This window comes from Salvia miltiorrhiza, chromosome 8, assembly GCF_028751815.1.
Source record: "Salvia miltiorrhiza cultivar Shanhuang (shh) chromosome 8, IMPLAD_Smil_shh, whole genome shotgun sequence".
Classification (NCBI taxonomy): domain Eukaryota; kingdom Viridiplantae; phylum Streptophyta; class Magnoliopsida; order Lamiales; family Lamiaceae; genus Salvia; species Salvia miltiorrhiza.
In genome coordinates this window covers 18690123-18717178 of record NC_080394.1, presented here as the reverse complement: position 1 = coordinate 18717178, position 27056 = coordinate 18690123, and the positions used below count along the sequence as shown (strand labels likewise).

Genomic DNA, 27056 nt, shown 5'->3' with positions numbered 1-27056 from the left:
ATTATTCATCTACAAAGTTATACTAAAATTAATACTACAAATTTAGTTTTTAAAAGAGTTATAAAAATGAATCAATATATTTTCCTTCGTCTTTATTACATCTAAACTATTATAATTAAAAAAAATATATATGTAATCCACATAACATGCTATCTACTTATTTTGCCTTTATAAACACTATGGAAATGGTATGATTAATGAAACCAAATAAAAAAGATGAGATTAGTTATCTAGCTATTTATTTAGTTATGAAAGAGGCCTTACTAGATACTACTGCTTAGGAGTGAGAAAGCTCTACAACATTTTGGATGGTTTAACTAAGAGGGTGTTTGGCTAAGCTTATAAACTCTTTAAAATAATTTATAAGTTGTTTAAGAGCTTATAAGCTCCTTCAAAGTATTTGACAAATTAAGCTTATAAACAGCCAAAAATAAGTTCATCTACCTCAATTTATTTTTTTTATAATTTTATATATAACAATTGTTTTATAAATATTATTCAACTTTTTATTTCCATCATATATCCTCTCAAGTTCATCTCTCTTCGATTCTCTCTCTCTAACAAAAAAAATATATCTTTCTAACTAAAAAGTCTCTATTATAAAGTTCAATCACCTAAAAACTTTAACAACTTATATATAAGCTCTTAAAAAGTTACATCTTGCTATAAACTCTTGAAACATCTTATAAGTTCCAAAAATTTATAAGCTCTTTAAAATAAGTTTAGCCAAACACCCTTTAAATCATTTTTATCAACTATATATGCACCGATATTGATAGCAACAATGTTGGTTTATCATTGTTGGGGTCCCGGAGGGTTGACTGGACAGGTGTATGGAGGGGGGGCCGGGATACACTTGTAGGCTATTTTTCGCAAATCAAAACAAACTTAACCAAATTTCAGTTGAAAATAGGTTATAGACTGATACTGAAAAGACTTCAGTAATTTGACATCAGTTGAGCACTGGGCTTAACTGATATCCATGTAAGACTTCAGTCTATGGTTTGTAAAACAGAGTAGAGTTATTGATCTCACTGACTATCAGTAGAGTCATCAGTTGGATTAATAGCTCAGCAGCGGAATTTAAACTTAGCGTGAATAGCCTTTAGAAAAGGTTTGTCACTCATAAAATCCTTCGTTACACTTTTCAGTTAATCCAATTTAGTTGAAAACAGTTTTAACACATATGAAGAAAAGCTGAAAGCAGATAAAGAACACAAGGATTTTTACGTGGTTCGGAAACAACTTTCCTACTCCACGGTCAGATGATTAGTCTGACAAACACTCTGGGCTAATGCTTTAAGGTGCACAACAAACCCACCAATCCACTCTGAATTGGATTTTTCTCTGACACTTAGCACGCCCTGACACACTCGTGTCCAACCAGCGTCTCGCTAATTAAGGTCTTTGGAGACAGAACCTTTGGTCTGAACTCCCTCTTGGCTTAACTGGTGCCAAGGAAACCGATCTGTTTAGTTTATTGGTACTAAACAACCACTCAAACACTCTTTTCTCTCGGTTGAAAAGGGGTTTGGACTCTTCCAACTAAGACTACTGAGAACATGCTCTCAAGTAACCCATCCCAGGCTTAAGATAAAACAAGAAGTGCCTAGTTTACTAAGAGAGTTTATGTAATCAACTAGACTGATTTTACAAGAATTAGTTACTCTCTTCTTCGATTCGAAATCTATCTAAGAAGATGCTGGCTCTCGAATTTGACAGAGCTTCAACGTATGTCTTCGAATCGGTGAAGATTGCAGACATTCCTCAAGCTCTATTTATAGGCGAAGTCTTGAATAGATCCGTTGGAGAGATGGTCTTCAGGATTTCTGTCGTTGTGAGAGGATGTCACTTCTTGGACTGAGGTGTCAATCTTCAGATACTCCATGTAGCAAGTATTTGAAATGTCTTGTCCTCGGAGTATGGTGTATCTGCATCTCTACACGCAAAGGGAAGCTCTAGTACTTGCGAGGATGATCTTCAAATCTTCGGCATTTAATGTTGTTGTACTTGAGCATTTAATGCGGCGTGTCTAGTACTCTTCACTTCAGTCAGATGCAGAATGTCGACTGGTGCTTGATTTAAGCATCAGTTCAATGCTGATATTGCATTTCATGAATATCTTCGACTGGTAACTGTAGTCTTCCAATCAGGATGTGTCATTCGATGATCCAGTGCAAAAGCTTTAGTTAACTTTCTTCAGTCTTCGGTCTTCAGTCAGTCGATCTTCAATCTTTGCCGTTCCAGTTAAAATTAATGTGGACTAAAGCACTTATGTCCATAAGAGAAACATAAGAGAGAGAAACATTCTAATAATTTTGGTATCATCAAAATTAGGGCAAGGATATATCAATTATTTCCCAACAATCATGTATATATAGGATGTAGAGTGTAGAGGTTTTCAGAATGATTCTTTTATAGAGTTATTAAAGTTTAAGATTTAGCATGTCATTCCAAATCAAATGTTTCCAAGGATGTTCTAGAAAATTATTAGACTTCGGCCTTACAAAGAATAGCTATTTTGCATGTATACTAATGAGTTTAATAAACATTTATATATATGTTGTGTAGAATCTTATATATGGTTGGCTTAATTATATACTCCATATGCCTCTTTGGAACCTATATATATATATATATATATATATATATATATATATATATATATATATATATATATATATATATAGGGGTGGCTACTGTGAGAACACATCTTAAAATAAGAAATAAGATCAATTTTCAACGTATGAATTTTATATAAAATACTTATGAATTCGTTGTGTGTGTGTGTGTGTATATATATGGAGAGGTTCAAGAAAGAACCATAAATAAAAGAAGACCGGAGAACCATTTTCAGCCATTCGATCATCAAGATCTACGGTGGATGCATCATCTTGTTGGATGAATGCAGATCCTGGGTTCGAATCCTGAAGGGAGCATTTTTTTTTTAATTTTTTTAGTGCATTAATTTTAACAGCGAATGCATTAATTTTTACAGTGGATGCATTAGATTTGATGGTTCTCCGGTTCTCACAAATAATGTAGTTCTCTCTAGAACCACACCCTATATATATATATAATCAAGTCACTTGTCATGATCGAAATCTTACTTTTGTTCAAATATATACATTAAAAGACAATATTGGACCAACTCATTGTATGAGGAAATTCATACGGTAGAGGAACACGAAAGAGATAGCCAAGAATAGAAGAGAAGTGGATGTATACAACTTACAATCTACTTGCTCTAGGTGGAAACTAGAGTTTGACTTTTTAACTTTTCGATTAATTTGTCTCAATATTAATATTGATAAATAAGAAATAATATTGATGATTATAATTAATGGTATACATTTATTAAAACTAGAATTAGAAATACGGAATTGGTAAGTTTTTTTGTAGATATATCAAAATGGCAAAATGAATTGTATTTTCATGGACCGAGAAATTATAATACTACAAATTGTTTACATATATTAAGGACAAAATATAACAAATGCATATAAATTGTATTTTACGGTAAAAATTAAATGCATTAAATATAACAAATGCATATAAATTGTATTTTACGGTAAAAATTAAATGCATTTTCTTAATCTTATGAGAATTAAAGGAGGACTAATGTCTCTATAATTAATTTTTTCTTGTGATATGATTTTACAGATACTATTTGCTATAAAATGTATACTACCACTATTAGTTGATAATCATACTAATTAATATCAAAATATTACTCGGTGCATTGCATTCACAACTGTTTAATTATATGTTTCACATAAATTTTGAAAATTATTTATATATGTATATAAATACATAATTCTAAATTTGAAGTGTCAAATATTTTCCATGCATTGCATGTGTTAAATACTCCATATTCACTTTTGAATACAATATCAAAGAATTAATTTGTTAAATACAGTGCATTTTAAACTATAACGTCAAATGGTATTGATCGAATTTTGATGAAGTACAGTAATATTTTTAGAGGAAGGTGGCGCGAGAATTCAAAGCCGCCAGCACGCAAAAGCAGATAAAGGCTCCAACAAAATATAGTAATTACTTTTATGGAGTCATATATAGAAGAAGAATATTAGGTCGAAATCCAACCGTGCGATTTCACCCAAAAATAGACTTTTCAAATCGCACCGTGAAAAAGAAGGCAGTTAGTGAAGCTCCCTTGCACCTTCACATGAAACGTCATGGAAACTCCCCACCAAACCCATGCATACATTTCCACCTCTCTCTCTCTATCTCTATATATTTTATACACACACACACACACACAGGGAGACAAAAATGGAACCATGGAAGGTAAGATCCAGTAGATCCAAGGCGAACAATGTGGTGGCCTGCAAGAAGCACCCCAAGCACAGGCAATCTCCGGGAGTTTGCTCTATCTGTCTGCGCCAGAAGCTCTCGCAGCTCTCCAATTGCGACAGCTCCAGAGCTGCCAGATCTCGATCCGCTTCTTCTGCTTCTTCTCTCTCCTCCTACGTCTCTTCTCTCTCCTCCTCAAATGCCTCGCCTGCGCCGGACGCCGTCGCCTTTTTCAGGAAGAGTAGATCCATGGCGCTGGTGGTGCCGCGGAGACGAAAACAAGAGGCCGGTCAGAATGGTAAGGAGATTCCGATTGTTAAAGGAGGGTTTTGGTCCAAATTGTTGCCCCAAAAAAGTACAAGGACATTGATGCATTCCAGAACTACCAGAGAAATCAAAGGATCGTTGCATCACTTCATTACTTGAATTTGCCTTTCCAAATTGGGAAAATTTAGTGTATAGAGAAACCCCAAAATTATTTCATTCATTTTTATTTTTATTTTTTTAGTTGGAGAAGTGATTTGTATTGGCTTTATTAATTTGTGAAAGCCTAATTCACGTGTTCTTTGATTAATTCATTCTGGAATGATAAATCTCAATTCTCGTTTTACGGCCTTTCTGTCGTTCTATTTTCAGTATTTTCGGCCTTTTTCTTTTAATTAAGTCAGTTTTTGCGAGATTGGGAAATGGGAACTAAATTAGGTCAAATTATTAGAAAATTAGTTGGTTGATGGAATATTGGGATCACAGCTGGCACAAAAAGGGGTATCCTACCACATTCCTCGTAGTTTCATTTAAATTGAAATAATTAACATTTATCTAAAAGAAACCCAACATATTAAATCATCCCTTTTTTATCTTATAAAAAAATAATATTACTTCACTTTGTTTAGGTTGTGTCGTGTCGTTTTTCTAGAGATGATTTGCTTCATTCTTGATAACTATCTCTCTCCTATTCATTCTTTATATACTCTTTCTTCCAATTCAATACTTCATGATAAATATCGATGAAATGGAATTATAGACCACTTATAATAGAGTTATTCAAAATGAAATACAAGTCCTTTTTAGTGGGACAAAAGGAGTAGAATATACTCTATCGTTCATAAAAAATAGTCATTTTTTGTTATTTTGAAATATCCACAAAAATTAGTCTTTTTCTATTTTTGAAAACTATTTATCACATGATGTGCCCTATTCTCCACTCACAATACAATTAATTATCATTATAAACACTACTATTTAAGTATGATTATTTCTCCACTCACAATACAATAACCATTTTTATTAAAATCTGTGTCGTCCACCTTTAAGACTATTTTTGGTGGACGAAAAGCGTATATATATACCAGAGAAATGATGGGTTCCAGTGAATTGATAGTTAACCTTATTATTTCGATTCACTAATTGATAGTTTATGAAACTTCACTAATTGAAGTATTAGTGTTTACTTTATTCTCCGGTCCACAAAAAAATAATCAATTTTTGTCATTTTGAGACGTCAACAAAAATTAGTCTCTTTTTTTTTTTTTTTGGAACTTTTTTATCACATGGTGGGCCGCATTATTTACTCATAATACAATTAATTATCATTATAAACACTACTTTTAATTGGATTCATTTCTCCACTCACAATACAATAACTATTTTTATTAAAACTCGTGCCGTCCACCTTAGGATTATTTTTTATGTACGAAGGGAGTACTTTATAATGTTTTGATTTTGTTGAGACAAATGGCCAATTATTATAACAACTTATTTTTAGGAGAGTCAACTAAGACATATAAAAATTAAACGTAACAAATTATTTTTAATTAAATATTTTATAAATTAAATTGATTTAAGTAATTATCAAGTATTATTATATTAGTTTGGGATGAGAATGAGTATTAAAATTCTTTTCTAAAATTGGTCCGAACATTAATCGACATGCCTACACAAAATTTTCATTGATTTTTAATTTTTCTACTTATATTAGTTATAAATGTTTGCTTTTTGAATGTGTGTGTTGTTATTGTGAATAATGTCCAATTATTATAACAAATTATTTATAAATTCAAATGGATTTAGATAATTAACGAGTATTAATATACGTGTTTAAGATTTGGAGTTGGAAGCATGTCTTTTAAACAGAGGTTCCTTCTTCAGACTTCAAATATTGGATGGAAAATATCTAGCTACAAGAAAGTTCTTGAACCTGGTCTTCACTTAGGGTGACTGCTTTTCTCAGTTTTTTTCTCTTTTTGCTTGGCTTTGGGCGTGCATGTATCTCCCTTACTTCTGGTGCCTTGTTGTTTTTCTTTTAATTATATTCCCTTTTTCCTGACAAAAAAAAAAGAACAAAAAATAAAATCACTTTTTATTTGTGTTTGAGTGGCAAACTATACAAGTCTCATTATTATAGTTCATTATCATCCTCCACTAGGATCAAGATTTCAAATGACTAAACCCTACCAAAGTATGAACATATTCATATAACTTCTACTTATAAATTACAACATAAAGAAATACCCCGTTGATACTCAACCGGTTAAAAACTAGTTTAATTGATTACGGAACTAAAGTCTAGGGTGAGGCAAAGCAATAATAAATAATATTCTATATATTACTCCCTTTGTCCCAATAAAAATTGTCACTTTTCCATTTTGGTTTGTCCCATTAAAAGTGACCACTTTCTCAAAATAGAAATATTTAATTCCTTAAGTCCAATTAATTAATTTAATTAAAATTTCTAATTAAACCTAACCTCCCTAAATAAACAAACAAACAAACACACACAAAACACACTCATGACATCCCGGATTGGGATCACCACTAAGCAACACTGACCGCCACCCCATGGTCGCCGCCCAGCAGCACCGGCCACCGCCGCCTAACGCCCCTCTGGATTGGGGTGTCTAGAGAGTGAGCGACGAAATTGAAGGAATGGGGCTGACTTTCCCCTAAAAACTTCCAACGACAACCGCCACCCTCATGGCCGCCACCACCTCTCGCCCCTCAACCTTTCCCCTTATCTCCCTATACTCACAGATCTGAGGGTGGACGGCGTCGTGGAGCGACGTCAACACCTGAATCTGAGAAGAGATCCCAAGGGAGAGATAGGGAGTAGGCCGCGATTTCTCATCCCACACGAATCCTGACGAGCCTTGTCGTCAGAACGATATGGCAGATCTATGCAATCTCTCCACTAACGACCTCGAAATTTGTTTGCAGCTCTAGATTTTGTGTTGGGTTGAAAACTGTATTAATGGTGGTGGGATTGTGTGGAAATTTTATTGGATGGGAATTTTATTGGATGATGGCTCCAAAAACTGGATTGGTGGTGGTGGGATTGTGTGGAGATTAGACGCCTTTGCTGGAGAAGAAGGTCGCCAGAGAAGAAGGTGAAACGGCAGCCATCAATCATCCCCTTATTTTTTAATTAACTCATTAATTTTGGCGGACCACACTCAATAAAAAATAATAATGAATTTCTTAATCTCCGTGCTAAAAAGAAAGTGACCATTATTATTGGGACGAAGGGAGTATATTTTTTCAGAGTTAATCATGTTTTGTGTCCTTCACTTTCAGCGTTTTTCACAAAATGTTCCTAATTTTCATTTTCTCTTTAAAAAACCCCCGAACTTTCAAGTTTTTTCATAAAATGTCTCAAACTTTTATCTTTGTTTAAAAATCCACAACTTTCAACATTTTTTTAAAAAATGTCTTCAATTTTAAAAAAATGTAATGTTATACATAATCCGGCGATGGAATAATGAGTCACGTCACCAAATTCTTAGGTGAAATACCGTCATTTCATTGGGCGAGGTAAAAAAAAATCATTTCACCTACAAATTCGGCGAAATAACTCATCATTCCATTGAGATTTTTAAACGAATTTTTTTAATTTTTATAAAACACTGAAAGTTGAAGATGTTTTAATAGAAAACGAAAGTTGGGAACAATTTCTGAAAAAAATGCTAAAAATTGAGATATATTTTATGAAAAATGCTAAAAATTGAGGATTTTTGAAGAGAATGAATATTCGGGGCATTTTGTGGAAGATGCTGAAAGTTGAGAACCTAAAACATGATTAACCTTTTTTTATAATAGAAATAAGTAGGCCTAACACACACACACATACACATACACAACCACAAACCTTTGCTCGTGTTTTAGAATTGAGTTAGTCCTTCCCAAATTTGTATAATCCTAGTTAGAAAGTTGAGTTACATCTTTTATGATGTGTGGATGAGACAGAACAACGGGTTTGATATGTCACATAGTCTTTTCTTTAATGAGATTACAACTTGAATAAAAAAAAATCTCAAGTGATAAACATATAGCAAATGGATAGTGTGAATTGAAATGGCTAAACTGCAATAAAACAAACAAAACATTGATGGGAGAAATGAAATGAATCAACATTTCACTTTGTCCTAAGCCGTCATTCTCGTATCATATTCGTGTCGTGTCCTAACCTACAAAATGCTCATTTTCAGGCTAAGAAAATACAAACAGGGTTGAACTGAAACCTAAAAATATAGAACAAAAGAATTTCATTTGTCTCCTCAAATCTCGCAAATTCATATCCACAAAATTTCATTTCATATCATATCATCTCTCTCTCTTAACAGGAGCGTGAGTTGGATCATAATATGGTACAAACTGCAAATCCTCTAAAAGGAAAAATGAAATACCTCGAAAGACGAATATTACTAAACTTTAGAAAAGGAAAGCACGTAAAGAAGCTGGGTACGGCAATCTACCAAGTTTCATTAGATGCTAGCACAATATACACAAGACAATTCGGCATCCTTATTGATACTTATATATAAGAGAGCAGTGCAACGCGGAGGTGGATAGAAGAACACTCACGGTTCCGATATACACGCACATCATGATCCACGGCCTCAGTCCGATTTTTTTGAGGTCTGATCGCGTCTGTCATGCCAAGCGGATGAGTAGGCTGAAAATGCTGACCCTGTGATGAAAACAGAATGTTTGGCCAGACCTATGCTTTTCTGCGCTGCAATCCACAGTGTCCAAAAGAATCCAATCCAACCTGATTTTGACATCAACAGTGAGCATTACACAAGATACACGGCAAGAAGAAAACTGCTCTTTAAGTTCAGAATGAGAAATCATTCTACATCTACTTCATGTCACAATGGGATGATTACTTGAAGACAACAATTCAAACCATTTCAGTTTGCAGAATATAATTAGTTAACAATTTGTGAAATGATGTTTTCCCCCCATTGAGATAGTTTAGGACGATGACATAACTAAGAAACTGCAATCAATTTCCCTCTTCCACTTCTTTCATAGACGGTATATGGGTAATACTAATAGGTAGCTTTCCAAAGCAACAGAGGAAGATGCATTCTCATATTAAGGATCTGGACACTTTTCATTTAGTATTACTGTCCTGAGTTGCTCTGATTATTTAGCTAGAAATGCATAAGATCCTACTACTTGTCTAGACTACCTTGAAAGTCTTTCACCAGAAGCACATTAGGAAACTAGACCTCATTATAAGTCGTATGCCATATATTCCATGTATAATAATACTTATTGCTTATTTTAGTGTTTGCAAACAAGGTAACTAAAAATGGTCTAAGACGAAGTTTTCTAATAAAGCATAACGTGGTAGAGAAGATACAAACATGAGAATAACCCTAAAACTGGAGAAGCATACTTTTCGCGATGCTTAATAAGGCAGTAGAATCAATTTCATTTTAAGAAACTTCGTAGAAATGGAACATTAACCTGATATGAGATCCAATTTTCTGCTGGTGGTTACATATTGTGAAATAGTATTTCTGACCTGCTCTAATTCTAATATCATATGGCAGAGGGATGACACAAACTGCTTTTTGAACTTCTGATGTTTATCGTTTTAAATTCTTTCTTTTATTGTATTACTTAATGCAACAGTATCAAAAGAATCTCAGTCGTGTTCCAAAGAGCATCAAAGTCCAGAATCACTAAGTAGAAACACATAAGAAAACAATGTTTACCTGTGGCAATAAGAACAGCAATGATACAAGAAATTGTTGCTGTCGAGATGACAAATATAGCTACGGATAATGCCCCAATATAAATGGCTGCAATACAGGCAAAGAACAGGGCCAAGAATCCTCCTGCTGCTGCTAAAGACATCACAAGAGAAATGACAACAGCATTGAAGGTTGCCGCAACAAAGAAAAGCATAAAGACTAACAATCCCGCTAGTGTGAGGAAAACAATTGTCCCTACCTGCAACAATTATCAGCATCATGAGAAAATCAGAAGAAAAAGCCAATCAAGAAACAAAATGACATGATCATCTCTAACATAATAGAACGAACTATAGGGGCCTTCTCTAGACCCACTTGTTGGATAAGGGTACAACTAATCATTGCCTTGTCGAGACTTAGTGAAGATGAGCTGCTTAATAAGATACAGAACTAGTTTCCATCAAGACTCTCTCAACAAAAATATCCCAGAAAATCAAAATCTGTGGAAGATTCAGGCAATTATTCAAATACACAAAACAAATTACAAAGTGCTGTGATAATCCAATACCAGAAAATGCATCTGATGACACTTGAACGCAAAGAGAAAACAGAATGTTTTAGTCTATTCCCAAGAAAAGTATTGGTGAGAAAAGTTAAGAGATCAATTCTGAGAGCTTTTAACCTTAAGCATCTTATTTAGCTTTACTATAAAACAAGACTGGTTCTGAATAAGTAAAAGGAAAGGTAACTGAAAATGCCTGTCACAACCACTGCAATGATGTAGGCTAGAGGAGATAGAACTTACTAATTTTGTTTCTTTCTCTAGTGACTATTTCTGCTGTCTCAATTAACCATGGCAAAACACTCATGATACTTTTGGTGTAAGTGATTGCTTTATAATAACTCAGATTTTATTAGAAAGGATAAGCCACATGCTATTCTTAGCATTCATATCAAAAGGGCTCACAAATTTTGGGATGCGAAGGCAGCTTTAACAAAATAGCAAGCATTAACAATGCATTGGAACCATCCCCTTATCATTATTTCATCATTCCTAAAATGTAGAACTTTTTAAAAATCCATTAAATTATATGTAAAATTGAGGGGGGTATAGACTTGAGAAGAAGCAGCTAGGTCCTGCCATCTTCCCTGCACATGATGCAGATGATACCTATTTACTCTTCTTCCATGAGTTCATAACTCACGTTCAGTATACAAAGCAGCCTATTGAACTATGAGATAAGCTAGGCTCAGAATAATTTTTATCCAATTTTAAAGATGAAAACACTGGCGAGATTTTCTCACTTCCAATGAGCTTAGACAAACAAATGCTCGTTTCTCTTCTCCTTCGTAGGATGCATTAGAATATTTCTCACATAGGTAATCAATTATAAGCACTCTAGGGAGTAGATCCCCTCGTGGAACGACCTTCTTGGAAAACTGTTAGTTTTGGCATCAACCATAGAGGAAATGATGGTTCAATTGAATGCCCTTTAAGTACTGCAAGCCATGTTTCTTTAAATCCTAAATTCTAAGGTTTCAAATGGTAAAAGCCATCGGCATTTAATGCTTAGGCTAATAGAAAAGGGCGAGAGTTAAAATGAAAACATATAACCTTTTGATAAACACAACTCCTCAGCCGTTAGACCCTCCAACAAAATAACACGATGATTAAATAACAGACAGATCGCTGCGAAATAGTACTGCGCTTACAGAAACAACAAAGCCCTCACACAGCAAAAAAAATCTGCTAGATCTACCTGGCGCCCACATAAACGCAATAACAAAATTCCAAACAATCCTAAAATCGAAAAATTAATTCTCCCGAAATATAAAATATTATCGGAAACAGTTTCGATTTAATTTCCAACAGATCGAAACATAACGCAAAGAAGAGAAGCACAGTATAAATAAACTCACGGAGACAACGAACAAGGCGCGGAGAGGGCTGCCGCGGCGGGTCCATTGGAGAAGGCGGCCAACAGTGTTCTTAGAAGCATCGTGAAGCAGAGGAATATTCTCGGAGAGAGCGGTTTTGACCCTCTGCAGCAGAGGGGCGGAATTAGGGCCCGGGAAGAAAATGGCAGCGATCAAGCGGTTAAGAAGGGTGAAAAGGGTGAGGTCCTGCGTGTGTTCAGAATCTCCGGCGTAGTCGTCTTCGTTGGGATCGATGACGACTCCGTTGGGCTGTTTGGGAGCAGTATCGTCCGCCATTGAAATTTCTCTGAGGTGATCTGCTGAGTAGCAATGGTGAGTCGATTAGGTGATTAGCATTGATTGGGTGAGTGAATGGGAAGTAGAGAGAGGAGAGACAGAGAGTGGGGGCCGTGGGAAGTAGAGTCGATGAAGGTGACAGCCAGAGTTGGACGCGTGGAGAGAGGATCTGCCATGTCGGCTGCACAAAAATATGTTAATAATGTCAATACTATTATAGAAGATGAGTATCATTAATATTCTCGTTTTGCACGTAACCCAATAATAAATTCATTTGTAGAGGTGTTGATAGACTATAAATTAATACTCCCTCCATCCGCCAAAAATAGACCACTTTAATTGGGTACGAGATTTAATAAAATTCGTGATTTAATAAAATTCGTGATGATTTTGATGTAGTGGAGAAAGAGTCTCACTACTTTATGAGATGTGTGGTTGAGATTGAAATTGGGGTGAATTTTTTTGTAAATAAAGAGTGTTTGTAAGGATAAAAAATTAAAGTAGGTGATGGGACCATTTCCATAAGAGGAAAATGGTCTACTCTTTACGGACGCCCAATATAGTAAAAGTGGTCTACTTTTGGCGAACGGATGGAGTAGGATCAAATATCTACGCTTAATATCAATTAAATAGGTTAGGGTTTGTCCCCAAGGGGATACCAAGCCGTGCGACCTCCTGTATGTGAATAGTGAGGTCCTGGGTTCAAATCTCACAGCTCTCTCTCCCCAACTCCTCCAAATCAAAAAAATAAATTAAAAATAATAATAGGGTCGTATTGGTGATAGAAACTTAAATTTTGTCCACAAAATGAGAAATCACAATATTTGGCCATCTTTTATGTGTCATACCTAATCTATCCTTTAACTCAGCGGATCAAGCAGCTTCCTTTGACCCGGATCCGGACCCAGGGATTAACCCATGCAGCACATACACGTGATTCAGCTTTCATCATCTATCTCTCTCTCTCTCTATCTCGCATGCGACGTGATTCAGCTTTCATCCGGCCCAATTGTTTCATAAGCTGCGCCGATGATGAATGAAGCCAATTCTCGCCCTCTCTCGCTTTGATTTTCCTCTCCGCATGTATCTCTCTCGCCGACGCAGACGAAGAGATTAGAGAGACGATTATCCTCTCATCATCCTCCTCTCTCTCACCGCCCTCGACATATCTGCAGTCTCTCTCTGATTTTTATCTCCGCCTCTATCTCTCTCTCGCCGGCACCGACGGAGAGACTAGAGAGACGATTATCCTCTCATCCTCATCATCCTCCTCTCTATCACCGCTTTCGACGAATCTGCAGTGATCTGGCGAGATTTGGAACGAGATTTTGTTTGTTTATTTGTTTGTTTGATCTGTTTCATCTTATTCACATCATGATTTATTCTATTTCTGTTATTTCTGTATTTGTGTACGAGATTTGGCACGTATATTATATTGCTCTGCCAAATCCGCAATACTGAAATTCGTCCCCGTTCTGCTGTTATTTTTGTATGTGTTGCTGTGAATGGTATTGTGCATTCTCTTATGTAGGCACTTATGGCACTGTTAGTGTCATTAGTGCCATACGTTCTGATATCATGTAGCTGGGTGGTGCAGTCATTTGGCCATTTTAAACACTTCCCCGTAGGGTTTAGATTATCCAATTAGGGTTTAGATGTTCCATTTAGGATTTATATTATCCATTTAGGGTTTAGATTCTATTGCTGTTATTTCTGCATTTTGGATTTGCGTAGGCACTTATGGCACTATTAGTGCCATAAGTGCCAAGAGGACCAGTTCACTTGGTTTTATTTTGCTTGTTTGTATGCTTTGTGTTATGATATTATGTAGATGGGTGGTGCAGTCATTTGACCATTTTAAACACTTTTCCCGTAGAGTTTAGATTATCCAATTAGGGTTTAGATGTTCCATTTAGGGTTTATATTATCCAATTAGGGTTTAGATTCTATTGCTGTTATTTTGTATTTTGGATTTGCGTAGGCACTTATGGCACTAATAGTGTCATAAGTGCCAAGAGGACCAGTTCACTTGGTTTTATTTTGCTTGTTTGTATGCTTGTTTATTTATCACATTTACAATATTTGTGCTGCACGAAATTGTACTAATGACCATACATTGCCTTGTCTTATGTAGATGGGTGCAACATCTATTATTATTGCTCATGGAAGAACTTGGGTTAGCAATGTTTATGAGGGTGGACGGAGGGAATATATGCCTATACCGTCTAATGGTATAACATTCATTGATCTACTTGGTAAGCTTGAACTTCGTTTAATGAAGAATAAGACTGTCTATATGTATGAGATTGATGCATTGTTTCAGTCTCCTGGATGTGAGGTGATGAGGATGAATATTACTGATGATTTTGAACTGTCACATTTGTTAAATTCTGTTCAAATGCCGATTTTACATGTGACTGTTTCTCTTAGAAGTAATGATTTGGCGAAGCATGTTTTACATAATCTTGTAGTTGAAGTTTCAGCTTCTAGCAATTTTAATTCTAGTGACAATCAGATGGATGGTCTTGAGAATTGTTGTGAAGTTGCTGATGATGTTGATGAGGAGGATGAGGGTGATGATGGTTTAGTTGGGCGAGGTGATTATGGTCTAATGATGATGAGGATTTTGATGACTGTTGTGGTAGAGATTGTCATAATCTACCGCCGCGTGATGATTCTGATAAAGAGAGAGAAAATTATCATCACCCTACTAGTCAGTGGGTTATCCTAGGTGCTGCTTATCAAGCTTTGGAATTCCTTGTCAAGAACTAGGCATAGATGAGATAAGGATGATTCGAGCAACGATACATTCTCTGTTGGTGGTATTTTTCAAAGCAATGATAAGATAATTGTAGCTTGTGGTGTTTATCATCTTATTAACCATGCATCGTTTACTACAGTCCGTTCTTCACTGTCCATATACTATGTTGTTTGCAAATTTGGAGGTGGTTGCCCGTTTGTTCTTCGTGGGAAGGCATTGGGAAAATGTGGACTATTACTGAATTTGTTCCTCATGACTTTGCAATTGACTTAAGGTACCATGCTGCCCTAAAAGTGTCTTCTAAGGTGTTGGCATCGTATTTCCTTATGGATGTAATACATTTTAGACATTTTTTACTAGAATACAAATATAATAATAATAATAATAATAATAATAATAATAATAATAATAATAATAATAATAATAATAATAATAATAATAATAATAATAATAACAACATTTTCATAGATAATATAGTTCAAAACATTTACTAAATTTTTTTTGGGGGCATTCAATACATTTTAGACATTTTTTACTAGAATACAAATATAATAATAATAATAATAATAATAATAATAATAATAATAATAATAATAATAATAATAATAATAATAATAATAATAATAATAATAATAATAATAACAACATTTTCATAGATAATATAGTTCAAAACATTTACTAAAATTTTTTTTGGGGGCATTCAATACATTTTAGACATTTTTTACTAAAATACAAATATAATAATAATAATAACAACATTTTCATAGATAATATAGTTCAAAACATTTACTAAATTTTTTTTGGGGGGCATTCAATACATTTTAGACATTTTTTTACTAAAATACAAATATAATAATAATAATAATAATAACAACAACATTTTTAGACATATTATAAAAAATTCAAAATTTGGGGGGGGGGCTCCAGCCCCCTGGCTACGCCCCTGGTTAAAGTCGCTTGATCCAAATTTCAATCCTGTCATAAAAAAAAAAAACTCAATCCTAGAAAACCTCGTCACATAGCCATCCACGTAAAAAAACAACGCGGTCTCATCTGGTTTTGATACTCCTGATATCTGTCTTGATATCAAGTAATGCAGGCATTGGCCTAATCGTGATATGTGGGACGACAGTTTGAGGAAATCACAGAATACGGACTATTTCAGCTCACGGTATCCATCATAACCCTCTATAACATTGTCTATGATTTCAATGATGTTCTCCTTGCCCTTAATATTGACCTTGTGTTTTACGTTCTGCATGTCTTTCCGTTGGAATTTTCATTGTACATTCCTGAATAGACGACGCTCCTTGCGCGTGTCGTCTATAAGCGCCCTTTAATAGATGATGCGTTTACGATGCTTGTTGTCTATATCAATATTAGATGACAGTTTTAGTGTGTCTGTCATCTTTTTCTCAGTTATAGACAACGCACAAGATACAAACCGTCGTTTGTTGACATATAGACGACATTTTCCGATGCGTGTTATCTATCTCGTGTTGTCTATGGTCTTAATTCTTGTAATGATAGATGGGTATTAGTTGGATTTAGCTAGATTTCTATTATGATTGTAACTAATTCGCATTGTGTACGCGTGTCTGACAAAGACAATTTTGCCCTTTATATCTAGTGTAGAGTGTAGTATAAATAGGTATTGAGCATTCATTTTGTAAGACCATGTTCACCTGAAATACGAAAATTCCTTTGTCTTTTAGTGTTGAATATCTAAAGTTTAATGTTCATCTTTGAATTCTTTGCAAATTGTCACTGAAAAAATGAAGAAGGGGGTTTGTTCTCATTGGAAATGAATCATAACTCTTTGCTGAAGGAATCGTGAAATCTGTATCTTGTTTATTCGTGATTTTCTCAATTATCTTAACACTAGATTTCTTTTCTTTCAAAATCTCATAAAGTTTTGGGAAACGATTTATGTGTTCATCAGTCATCACACCACAAAAAGGAAAAGGGCGATTCTATTCATAGTCTATATTTTATTCTTTATAGTCAATATGTAAAATAATACTCCCTCCGTCCCGCTATTTAAGTCTCGTTACTTTTCGGCACGGAGATTAAGAAGAAGCAAATTAGGTGAATAAGAAGTGTGGTCCACATGTTTAAGTTTTGTGATTAGGGAATAACTAATTATTTCTATTTTATTTTATCAATATCAAAAAGTCTTAATTTTTTTCTTATTAATTTAATTTTTAATAACCTATAATTAAATTAATTATTCCTTAAAATTCGAAATATACCCAAATCTGTAATTTCCAAAAAAACTAAAAAAATGTGCATTTACGAAAAATACTTCAATCAATGTGCATTTCAAAAATACAAAATCTACAATTCAAAATCAATGTGTTCTTCAAAATCAATGTGTTCTTCAATCTGCAATTTCAATCAATGTGTTCTTCAAAAGTAATTTTGAATCCAAAATCTACAATTATGGATTCAAAAAAATACAGAATTCAAAATTTGCAATTCAAAATCTCCAACTTCAAGCTTTAATAAACATTTTCAGAAATCTGCAACTTCAAGCTTCAACCCATTTCACCAATCCATTCTATTTGAACACAAACAGATCTCGTGCAATTTCCCAGGAGATAGAGAGTAAGATAGAGTGAGAGACAGATCTGCGAGGGACATGGGGTTACCTGAGACAGAGGGCGGCGGTGCTGACGGCAACGGTGGTGGCGGGACTCACCAAAGGGGCGAAAATTCGAAGAGAAGCAGGGAACCCTAGAAATTGGGGTAAGAGAAAAGCAAGGTAGGAGGAAAAAGAATAGGCGGCGTGGGTGGAGGCGGCAGGGGGTGGCGCGATGGTGGAGGTGGGAGGGCGGTGGAGGTGGCAAGATGGTGGAGGTGGGAGGTGGGAGGGCGGCGGATTGGTGAAGAAAAGAGAGAGGAAAGAGAATGTGGAGAGAGAAAGAAAATTAGGGGTTAATTAGTGTTACAATTAGTGAATTAATTTACTTTAAGTATGCTCTTATTATTTCCTAAAATAGAAACGAGACATTATCGGTGGGACAACCCAAAAAGGAATACGAGACATGAATAGCGGGACGGAGGGAGTAGTTAAAAATTTATCCTATATTTTACTCTATATTTAAATATAAGAGCTACAACAAGCAAAATAAATGACATGAAAAATAAAACAATTAACTCTAAGCCCAAAATAAATTAAGTCAACAATTAATTTCAAGCCCAAAATTACAGTGAAAGGCGGCGCCGCTCTTCTTCTTGACGCTCATTTCTCATAACCGCCCCGCCAGCTTCTTCTTCACAGATTTCTCCTCCAAGGCTCTTCTTCATTACGGTACTTTTTTCTCTCTTCTCCATTTCTCTAAAATACACAAATATTTGGGACTTTAATGCAATATTTCAAAAATTGAAAAAGGGGTTTGCGTTTGGAATTGGAACAATAGAAACGCAAATATGCGAATTACTGTTCAAAACCTGACGAAAAAACGCACAAAGGGGATGCGATATGCATTACCATTGGAGCAAATTGCTTACTGCATTTTGAGATTTCCAGTACCGTTGAAATTGGTATTGTGTTGCGATTTGATAAGGCTGTTTAACCCTACGTTTTCTTATAATGTTTACTACTTACTTATCCTTTTCTGTGTTCGGTATTGTATGTCATCGGATGCATTCTTGCAGATGCTGCTGAATGAATTTCATCTGATATTGTAGCAGGACTGTCAGCTCTTGCTCAACATGTCATTTTCTCGGCTTTCTAGAGGAACCCATTTCTTGTCTTGTGCTAAAGTCTCTATTTGTCAGGCTCCATTCTTTTCCAGGTAATTTAACATACTGAATTGTTGCTCTGAAAGTTCAGGGCTTGTTTTGTCTGATGATTCTGCAATTTCTTTTATGAAAAACTGCATAGTACTTTTCAAATTTATTGTAAAACTAACTGGTCTATCATCAATATTTTCCAAACAAGGCACCTTGATGCTGTGGGCTCAAGATACAGTTCTTATATTGGAGCAAGTAATAGCACTGTCTACGGGAGACCATTTGGATTTAATCGTGAGTGTTTTACGTCGAAGCATGGATACAATTTGAGAATTTACAGTGCAGAGAAGTCGCATCCTATCAAATTTGGCCGGCAATATTCTACTCATGCTGCTACAGAGAGGAAATCGAAGAAGATGCTTTTTTACCTGACTGGATTGGTCTTTGCTATGGTAGGATGTAGTTATGCTGCAGTTCCTCTATATAGGAGATTTTGTCAAGCTACCGGTTATGGGGGCACTGTTCAACGTCGGGAGGTGAGTCTTGCTGATTTTCATCAGTGGATCCACTTTTTGTTTATGTAGTCCATTTGATTAATTATTGTGAAATCTATTGGTGTTTTGCAGAGTGTCGAAGAAAAGATTGCGCGCCATACGAAGGACGGCACTGTCACATCCAGGTTTGGATTTGATAGCTTAAAGATGCTGATATTTTTTCATTACTTTTTTAGGGGAAAAAATGCAATTGACAAAAAATACTTGAAAACTTTTGCACAGCACAATTGGGATAAATCAAGATAGTTATTTCTCAACTTCTGGGGATTCTTTTTGAATGGCCTCTAGTTTTTGCTTACAGAGAGATTGTCGTGCAGTTCAATGCTGATGTGGCTGATGGAATGCCATGGAAATTTGTTCCAACACAGAGAGAGGTGCTTATTAATATTAATGTTTTTTATGTTCCCATGAGGATGAATGTTTGCCGATTTCATGTCTGCAGGTTATATGTAAATTTTGTGGAGATCTTGAATGTTTCTTACTCAGTTATCATAATTCTTTTCTTTCTAACTTACAGGTGAGGGTAAAGCCAGGGGAGAGTGCCCTTGCATTTTACACTGCTGAAAATAAAAGTGCAACTCCAATAACTGGTGTATCTACCTATAATGTTACTCCAATGAAGGTACATATGTTAAAGCTTAAGTTCTTCTGCTGCATCTCTTTTTTCCAAGCTGCTATGCTAGCAATTATAGTATTCACATCCTTACTTTCTTTTGCTTTTTCTTCCGCTGCAACCATTAGAAAAGCTCTTGGTTTTGAATTGTTTGATATACTGCTAATGCACCACCATCCCTTAAAGCACGGAATGACTCAACATATAGTCTTGTGTTTTCCACTTTCTGAAACATAAAACTGATGTATAGTTGCATCTTATTACTGCAAAATATGCCCTTTTTCTTCAAAGAGTGTAAGTTTGGTGTTGTAAATTTCCTCAGTATCAAAATGTGTAAATATCTCCTCTATTAGCTGAGGCTGTATTTCTAATTAATAAAGACAGCACATTGGTGGCATGCATAGTTTGTTATAGATCATGTGATTGTGGTTGGAATCAAGAAAGTGCATATGATACGTTCTAGTCTTAAATCAGTTAAACTACTGAACAAGCAGTTCTGTTACAATTTTAGAACCTCAATCTTTATTTACATTAAGACAATGAAGAGTATTGGAATTATAATCACAAATTACCTTCATATCTTCAACAAGTGCTTGACCCAGAGAAATTGATTTGAAGTTTCAAATCTTATTTATATGTTGTATGACATCGGAATTTAGTGATCTGTGGACTTGGTAATAGTACTTGCTTAAATCTGATGGTTTCATTTGATTAATCTGGATTCAGAGTTTGTCATAACCCAAAGAAAGCGAACTTATGTTGAAGTTTGAGTCTGTACTCAGTCATATGAAATGCTCCAACTACAACAAACTCGTCTTTTTGAAAAGAGAAGTTACAACAAAAACAAAATTCTATAGTGAAGAAAACCTTAAGATCTTTCGTGGTGAAGGAGCACATTAGGTTTCAATATTTAAGCTTGGACAAATATTGTGGCAAATGAATGAGTTAAATGAGTAAGAGAAATCTCAAGTATTCATTTGGAACAATATGAAATGTGAGGATAAATGAAATTCAAGGGTCATCTATGAAGAAAGTAACTATGTTTTCCAAAATATTGTTTATATTCATCTCCTTTGTGATGTCACAGATGTGTATATACTTAATACGTTTGGGAGATGATCGTAATTCTTTACTGGTTCTGTTGGTCTCTCTTCTTTGTTTTTTTTTTTTTTGTTATAGGTGCTATGAAGGTTACATTCAATATTCATTACTCATTTCTTGGTTGTGCATGCATTGCTAAAACTAATGTTAACACCTCATGAAACCTCCAGGCTGCAGTTTACTTCAATAAAATACAGTGTTTCTGCTTTGAAGAGCAACGACTTATCCCTGGGGAACAGATTGACATGCCTGTAAGTGGTGCCGTATTCTATTCCTTTTACCAGTGGTTTTCTGCAACCGTATTAACATACATAGCATGAATCATCCAGGTGTTCTTTTACATAGACCCTGAGTTCGAAACAGATCCAAAGATGGATGGCATCAACAACTTGATTCTGTCCTACACATTTTTCAAGGTTGCCGAAGACAAGTAGTGCTGCTTGTTCATTGTTGTTGATGTGATCACAAGGTGATCTCAGATGGTGATTCTTTCATTGTCTCTCTTTGGCTCTTCAAAACTGCAGGTCAATAACAGAGAAAGGAACCCTCACTATATCATCTTTTGCACATTTTTTTTTGTCGAAAGAAAGAAAATTTCATTGAAGGATATGTGAAGGAGTTTCTTTTTCTTATTATGTAGAGCAATTTGAGTTTCTATTACTTGGTGAAATAATGTGTAACTGGTAGGCTGACTTGGATGGATATTTGTATTGATAATTATTACAATTAATAATGAACTTGATTAAAAAAATTATAGTATTACAGTCACATACTGCCGATGTGGTTTTATGGTGCTTTAAAGGAGGATCATGGGATATTTGTTTTGCTTGCAAGTTTTAAATAGTTGGCAGTAACGGCATGAATGTTCAATTTTTTATAATGTGAATTGCTTCTCCAGTTTTCGATGTCAGAGCATCATGTCTCTGAAATGACAGAATCAAGAGCATTAAATCTTTATAAGTTGTGGCATTTGATGTCTCTGAAATGACTATTTCATTCGCTTGCTAAAGGAGCTCTACTACGATTGTCACATGTACTTGTGACATTCAGAATTCCCCAAAATTTATAATCTTGTAGTAAATAATAGACAACTTTATATAGTATTTCTAAATACTTCCAACCCGGCAAAGGCAAGGAGAAACCTGAACCTATGATTACTTTGAAAGTTGCAGTGATAACCAAGGGGTTCCAATTTTTTTAATGAAATGCACACTTGAGAATTGAACTAAAACTCCCCCAAGCTGCGTGCGTCTTATGCGTGAGCTTGATAAAAAAAAATATATTCCCATACAAAACAAATAAAGGAGATACAAAGCTAAAATTGTTTTCACAGTTTAAGATAACTATGTTGGATGAACTGCGCCAGTCAATAGACTGCTCAAATCACCATAAATGTTCACATTTCATATTTTCCAAGTCTTCAGATACAAAATTTTCAACAAAAAATAAAATGAAAATAGTACTATAGAAAACAGCAAAAGCCCTATACTAGTGTCTGATATGAGTTTATTAGCCCTACTTAACAAACTACTTTCCGCTCATAAAATGTTTCCACAAGTAACCCAATGGCCACTCTATTTCTGGATGCAGCCACACTCACTCATGCCGTTGTCGCACAACTTCAAGGATGATATGATACACCACCATTTTCCCACTCAAAATACTCCTGTGCATGGATTACACGGTGCCTTTTCAAATTAGACTCCAATATTTTAATATTAGATAGATTTATCCATATGATTCCAGGGAACATACCTGCAGAACTTGGATGGTTTCCAGATAAAGGAAAATATCATTCACACTTAATTGAACGATATATGTGGCGCACAAAGAACAAAGAAGCACGGAAACCGACAGCACCAAGCATTAGGAAGAAAGCATAGCATATGCAGGCCATGTACCCAAAGAAGAATGAGGTCTGCATGAAGCCCGACATATCTGACCGTGCATAATAGTAGTACAGGCAGTAGCCATAAATAAACAAGCCGGTAGATCCACCACATAGGAAGGACCTGGTTGGTAGATAAGAAATCAGAAGTTAAGTGATAAATTCAAGGCGAGATACTAAGAAAATGACAATGCTTGCAGCACGCTAACATACCTCCACCACCATTCATGATCTTCAGCAGCAAGTTGAAAATATGTCAAGGCCACGGTGATAAATGCAGTGACAATCAGTAGGATTATAAAGACTATGAACAGAATACTGTAGATGGTGTAAATCCTGTGGCCCCAGACACTAGCAAATATGTAGTAAAGTTCAATATAGATGGCACTGAATGGCAAAAATCCAGCCATAGCCATCTGAGGCAAGGTTCCACGATACCAAGGCAGAGGAGGAATTTCTCTAGGATATTTTGTTGTACGGACGGGAGCTTGGAACTCTGCCTTACTATTCTTTCCTGCAATCCCTCCCAATACTAATAAAGGTGATGTCACAAGAGCCCATATCAGAAATATCACCACGATGGTACCAAAAGGAAGAGCTGCAGTAGCATGGTAAGCAATGGCCACCGTGTTGAGGAAGCAAAACGTGAGAAACAATGGCCCGCAGAAAAGGGCTCCAGTCAATAACAAATTTCGTACCTATTAAGAATAGAAAGTACTAAAAGATAAGAAACATGTTGGACAGCTACATGCACAACACACAAGATAAATAAAATATGAGTCACAAGACTGATGTTGGAAATTTTGGCATATAGCATGTCTTGTTATTATTATTACTTAGATAAAATAAGTTCGAACTCATTTTCAAAGTTCAGACTAAAGATCTTGGACCATACATGAACACTCAACAAAATATTCACATCCAATGATGAAAATGAATTCCAAAATTAGCTCAGTCCTCATTTGAATTAATTATGTTTTTAAGAACTTGTTCCCAGACTTTTAGTTTATGCCCCTCACTGTATGGGGTACATTCATAAATTATAGAGATAATAAGTGCAGTAAACTCCAGTGAATATATTATATCAGGTAGAAAAAAGGCAGAAGAACAATCAGAAATATCAGGTTTTTTGATGAACAAGATTCTCCGTAAGTGAAGTTACATTAAGCAAATAAACAGAAAATGGAGCTGAACACATAGAACATCTATCTACATGGAATTAAATATGAAACTAGAGTAATGGTGCTTGAACTGAATTTACTAACCCAATTTGTTCCCTCTAATTGGCAATAAAAGGAAGCTGCTGTATAGCCTGCAATGCCAGATGTAAGAGCATAGATGACCACAAGTGCAGTGAAAAGAGCTCCTCGGTTGTAGGGATAAAATACACCAACAAGAGCAAGTAAGAATATAAAGGTGGCCCTGGCAAAGAGAAAATTCAATTCAGTTAACTACTTCTCAATATTTATAGTCAATAAATCACAATTCCATAAACATGAAAATAACTTCAGAAATTTGAAAATAGACATTCTTACAGGGTAAAAAGCTGTGTGCCACTTCCAAGACAAGCGGCAAACAATGACTTGTACTTCGGGAACCTAAAAACATCACCATGGATGTATTTCCACCCAGTTTCTTCTTGGTCGTCAGCTGCCTCCTCATCATGGGCATATCTTTTTTTGCAAGACATGAAAAATATTAGTAGAGATCATACAGAACATCTGCTCCGAAATGCTGAAGAATTTAAAAAAGGCCTTACTTAACAAAATCATTCTTCAGCACTCGCATCAAGATTGTAGCAAGGAATCCAGTTAGAAGGAGAACAGTCACACAAGAATTGATAATTGAAAACCAGTGGATCTCTAAGTGGCGGGGAAGTGAAGAAGATTTAGAGTACTTCTCCATCCTCTTCTCAAAAGGTACATGAGTTTCCTTCCATTTTGCTGAGTACATGAATTCAACGTCTACTTCTTTGTCTTCAGTAAGATCCACAAGAGCATTAGGGTCAGTGCGTGCGTTGATCTCAATCACGCGATCCTTGTTATAAAATATTTCAAAGTGGAGATGTTTAAACAGGTAATATTTGTACTCGCTAGGATCGCCTTTGCCTTCCTTATCAACCTTTCCCAGGAAACCCCAAATGGGCAAGTCATCATAGTACATTTGAAAATAGTAGTCCTTTGCCACTGCTCTTCGAAACTCAGCAACATCTTTCTTTGAAAGCTTCTTCTTACAAATGACTTCAGACTCTCTGTCAACCAAAAAGTCAAGCTTGTACGGAGCACTGACCAAACGATCTCCATTCAACACTTCACCGAGAGCTTCACTTTTATCTTTCAACTCACCTGTTGGCACAAATGTTAGCATAAACAAGAGAAACAACCAGCAAAAGGGATAACAAAAGGTAACACATAAGAGTAATAGGAATCAATACCTGTAGAGCAGAATGGGAGATCAAAGTAGCGATAAGTTTCACTGTCAATGAGAACACACAACAGAATACGAGCATTACAAGATGATGAAAAAGAATGGTTTGCAATGCTACAGTTCTAAGCTAAAGATTTTTTCCCTTCAAATTACCCAACAAACTACTGATTTAATGGAACAAAGCAACAGATTGCATCACATAATCTCAATCAGGAAGCTAAAGTTGATCAAAGTTTCATGATAGTGGCACATTGAGATAATAACCGTTAAATATTACTCAAGCAATAACACAAATAACCACCGAAAAATCAAAGTCAAAATCCCACACTCTCTAATTTACAAATTCCTTAACAAAACAATACGGATCTTCAATCAGACCTAAATTCCACACACAGATTAGCTGGACCTAGTGTGAAGAAACCCTCGATCGTCCACGAGAACGAACAAAACGGACAGCACATAAAAATCCCCAATAGCAGAAAAAAAAAAAAAAAAATCTTCCTCACTAGAAGAAATGTATGAACGAGAACAGAAGACGACAACTACCTCGGATTGTGAAATGGCCCCACTTTGTTCGCGTAGAGCGGCACCGAATCTCCGACTTTGTACTTGTGATCCGACCCATCCGACCTGACGGCGTGGAACGCAGAGCAGAGCAATAGCAAAACGACGACGTGCCAGCCTCCCCTCGCCATTTTCTTCCTTGAGAGTGAAACCGACTGAAAGAGGGGTTTACCTTCTCAACACGAACAAAATAGGCGAACAAAATTCTAGAGAGAGAAGTTGTAGAGAGAGAAGAAGCTCAGATCTCGATCTCGAGGTCGAGTAGTAGAAAGGAGCAGGATAGATGAATCTTGAAGGAATTGTGAATAGCTAGGGCCACGCGCGGTTAGGAGCGCGTGGATGCAAACAAGTTAACGTAATTAACAGATTTAGGCAGAGGCGATTATGACATTGACTACGCACCCGAATGTTAATACTATTAAGTTGGGTGTTGCCGCTTTAACAGGGAACTGCTAATTTTTATTTTACTTGGATTTTCTTTTATAAAATAAAAATTGAATTTGCTAAAAGGATAAAGTTAAGTATTTTCCTCTCAAAAAAAGGATGCTAATGACTTTTAAGTTGAAATCGTGTGATTAACGTTAACGTCTAGTAAGTAGTGATTTGTTGGTTTAATGGGAGGTCTTAGGTTCAATTTTCACTTATATACCACTTAAGTGTGGATAATCTTTTTAATATAGAATTTGGCGTAATATATATTAGCTTGATTTTGTATTTATTGAAATTATTTATAATATTTAACTAATTATGATATGATTTGTATCTTATATCTAAAAAAGTAGTAACTTGTGAGTGAGCTAGGTCACCATTTTTGTATCTATAATGGAAAATGTTTTTTATTTTATGGCTCTCGATTAATTAAAGATAACGTTTGGTTCAACATAGGAAAAAATGAACT

General features: G+C 35.4%; 5 protein-coding genes across 8 annotated transcripts in view; 3 read left to right on the top strand and 2 right to left on the bottom strand.

Annotated features, from left to right (window-relative positions):
- Positions 1–27056, top strand: part of LOC131001633 (uncharacterized) — a 465975-nt gene that overhangs the window by 217797 nt on the left and 221122 nt on the right. The gene's annotated exons all lie outside the window — the stretch shown is intronic.
- LOC130998155 (uncharacterized) lies at positions 4297–4743 on the top strand. The gene has a single exon (XM_057923588.1). The coding sequence runs from the start codon at positions 4297–4299 to the stop codon at positions 4741–4743; it is 447 nt and encodes a 148-aa protein (XP_057779571.1).
- Positions 8859–12724, bottom strand: LOC131001673 (uncharacterized). The gene is made up of 3 exons (XM_057928239.1): positions 12219–12724; positions 10320–10557; positions 8859–9361 (listed from the first exon to the last, which is right to left on the bottom strand). Exons 1-3 carry the CDS (start codon positions 12510–12512, stop codon positions 9210–9212), a joined length of 684 nt encoding a protein of 227 aa, XP_057784222.1. The 5' UTR covers positions 12513–12724; the 3' UTR covers positions 8859–9209.
- LOC131001638 (cytochrome c oxidase assembly protein COX11, mitochondrial) lies at positions 18415–21949 on the top strand. Of its 4 annotated transcripts, none has more exons than XM_057928188.1 (8): positions 18415–18586; positions 18934–19073; positions 19220–19547; positions 19638–19690; positions 19867–19939; positions 20083–20187; positions 21450–21530; positions 21609–21949. In XM_057928188.1, the coding sequence occupies exons 2-8, from the start codon at positions 18991–18993 to the stop codon at positions 21711–21713; spliced, it is 828 nt and encodes a 275-aa protein (XP_057784171.1). In that variant the 5' UTR covers positions 18415–18586; positions 18934–18990; the 3' UTR covers positions 21714–21949. The 4 variants fall into 4 exon arrangements, with proteins under 4 accessions (XP_057784171.1, XP_057784172.1, XP_057784170.1 ...); XM_057928189.1 differs by having other exon boundaries at positions 18462–18586; positions 18967–19073; XM_057928187.1 differs by having other exon boundaries at positions 18543–18819; positions 18967–19073.
- On the bottom strand, positions 22628–26564 carry LOC131001560 (transmembrane 9 superfamily member 3-like). Its single transcript, XM_057928025.1, has 8 exons — positions 26141–26564; positions 25602–25642; positions 24927–25512; positions 24703–24840; positions 24433–24589; positions 23381–23865; positions 23035–23291; positions 22628–22945 (listed from the first exon to the last, which is right to left on the bottom strand). The coding sequence occupies exons 1-7, from the start codon at positions 26287–26289 to the stop codon at positions 23072–23074; spliced, it is 1776 nt and encodes a 591-aa protein (XP_057784008.1). The 5' UTR covers positions 26290–26564; the 3' UTR covers positions 22628–22945; positions 23035–23071.

Coding starts and splice junctions, on each gene's coding strand:
- LOC130998155 (XM_057923588.1), top strand. CDS start 4,297: ATGGAACCATGGAAGGTAAGATCCAGTAGATCCAAGGCGAACAATGTG.
- LOC131001673 (XM_057928239.1), bottom strand. CDS start 12,512: ATGGCGGACGATACTGCTCCCAAACAGCCCAACGGAGTCGTCATCGAT. Junction 10,558..12,218: donor GCGCCTTGTTCGTTGTCTCC/GTGAGTTTATTT, acceptor TAATTGTTGCAG/GTAGGGACAATTGTTTTCCT. Junction 9,362..10,319: donor TGCTGTTCTTATTGCCACAG/GTAAACATTGTT, acceptor TGTCAAAATCAG/GTTGGATTGGATTCTTTTGG.
- LOC131001638 (XM_057928187.1), top strand. CDS start 18,706: ATGCGAATTACTGTTCAAAACCTGACGAAAAAACGCACAAAGGGGATG. Junction 18,820..18,966: donor TTCCAGTACCGTTGAAATTG/GTATTGTGTTGC, acceptor CTGATATTGTAG/CAGGACTGTCAGCTCTTGCT. Junction 19,940..20,082: donor TTGTTCCAACACAGAGAGAG/GTGCTTATTAAT, acceptor TCTAACTTACAG/GTGAGGGTAAAGCCAGGGGA.
- LOC131001560 (XM_057928025.1), bottom strand. CDS start 26,289: ATGGCGAGGGGAGGCTGGCACGTCGTCGTTTTGCTATTGCTCTGCTCT. Junction 25,513..25,601: donor TCTCCCATTCTGCTCTACAG/GTATTGATTCCT, acceptor TTGTGCCAACAG/GTGAGTTGAAAGATAAAAGT. Junction 24,590..24,702: donor GGCACACAGCTTTTTACCCT/GTAAGAATGTCT, acceptor TCTCTTTGCCAG/GGCCACCTTTATATTCTTAC.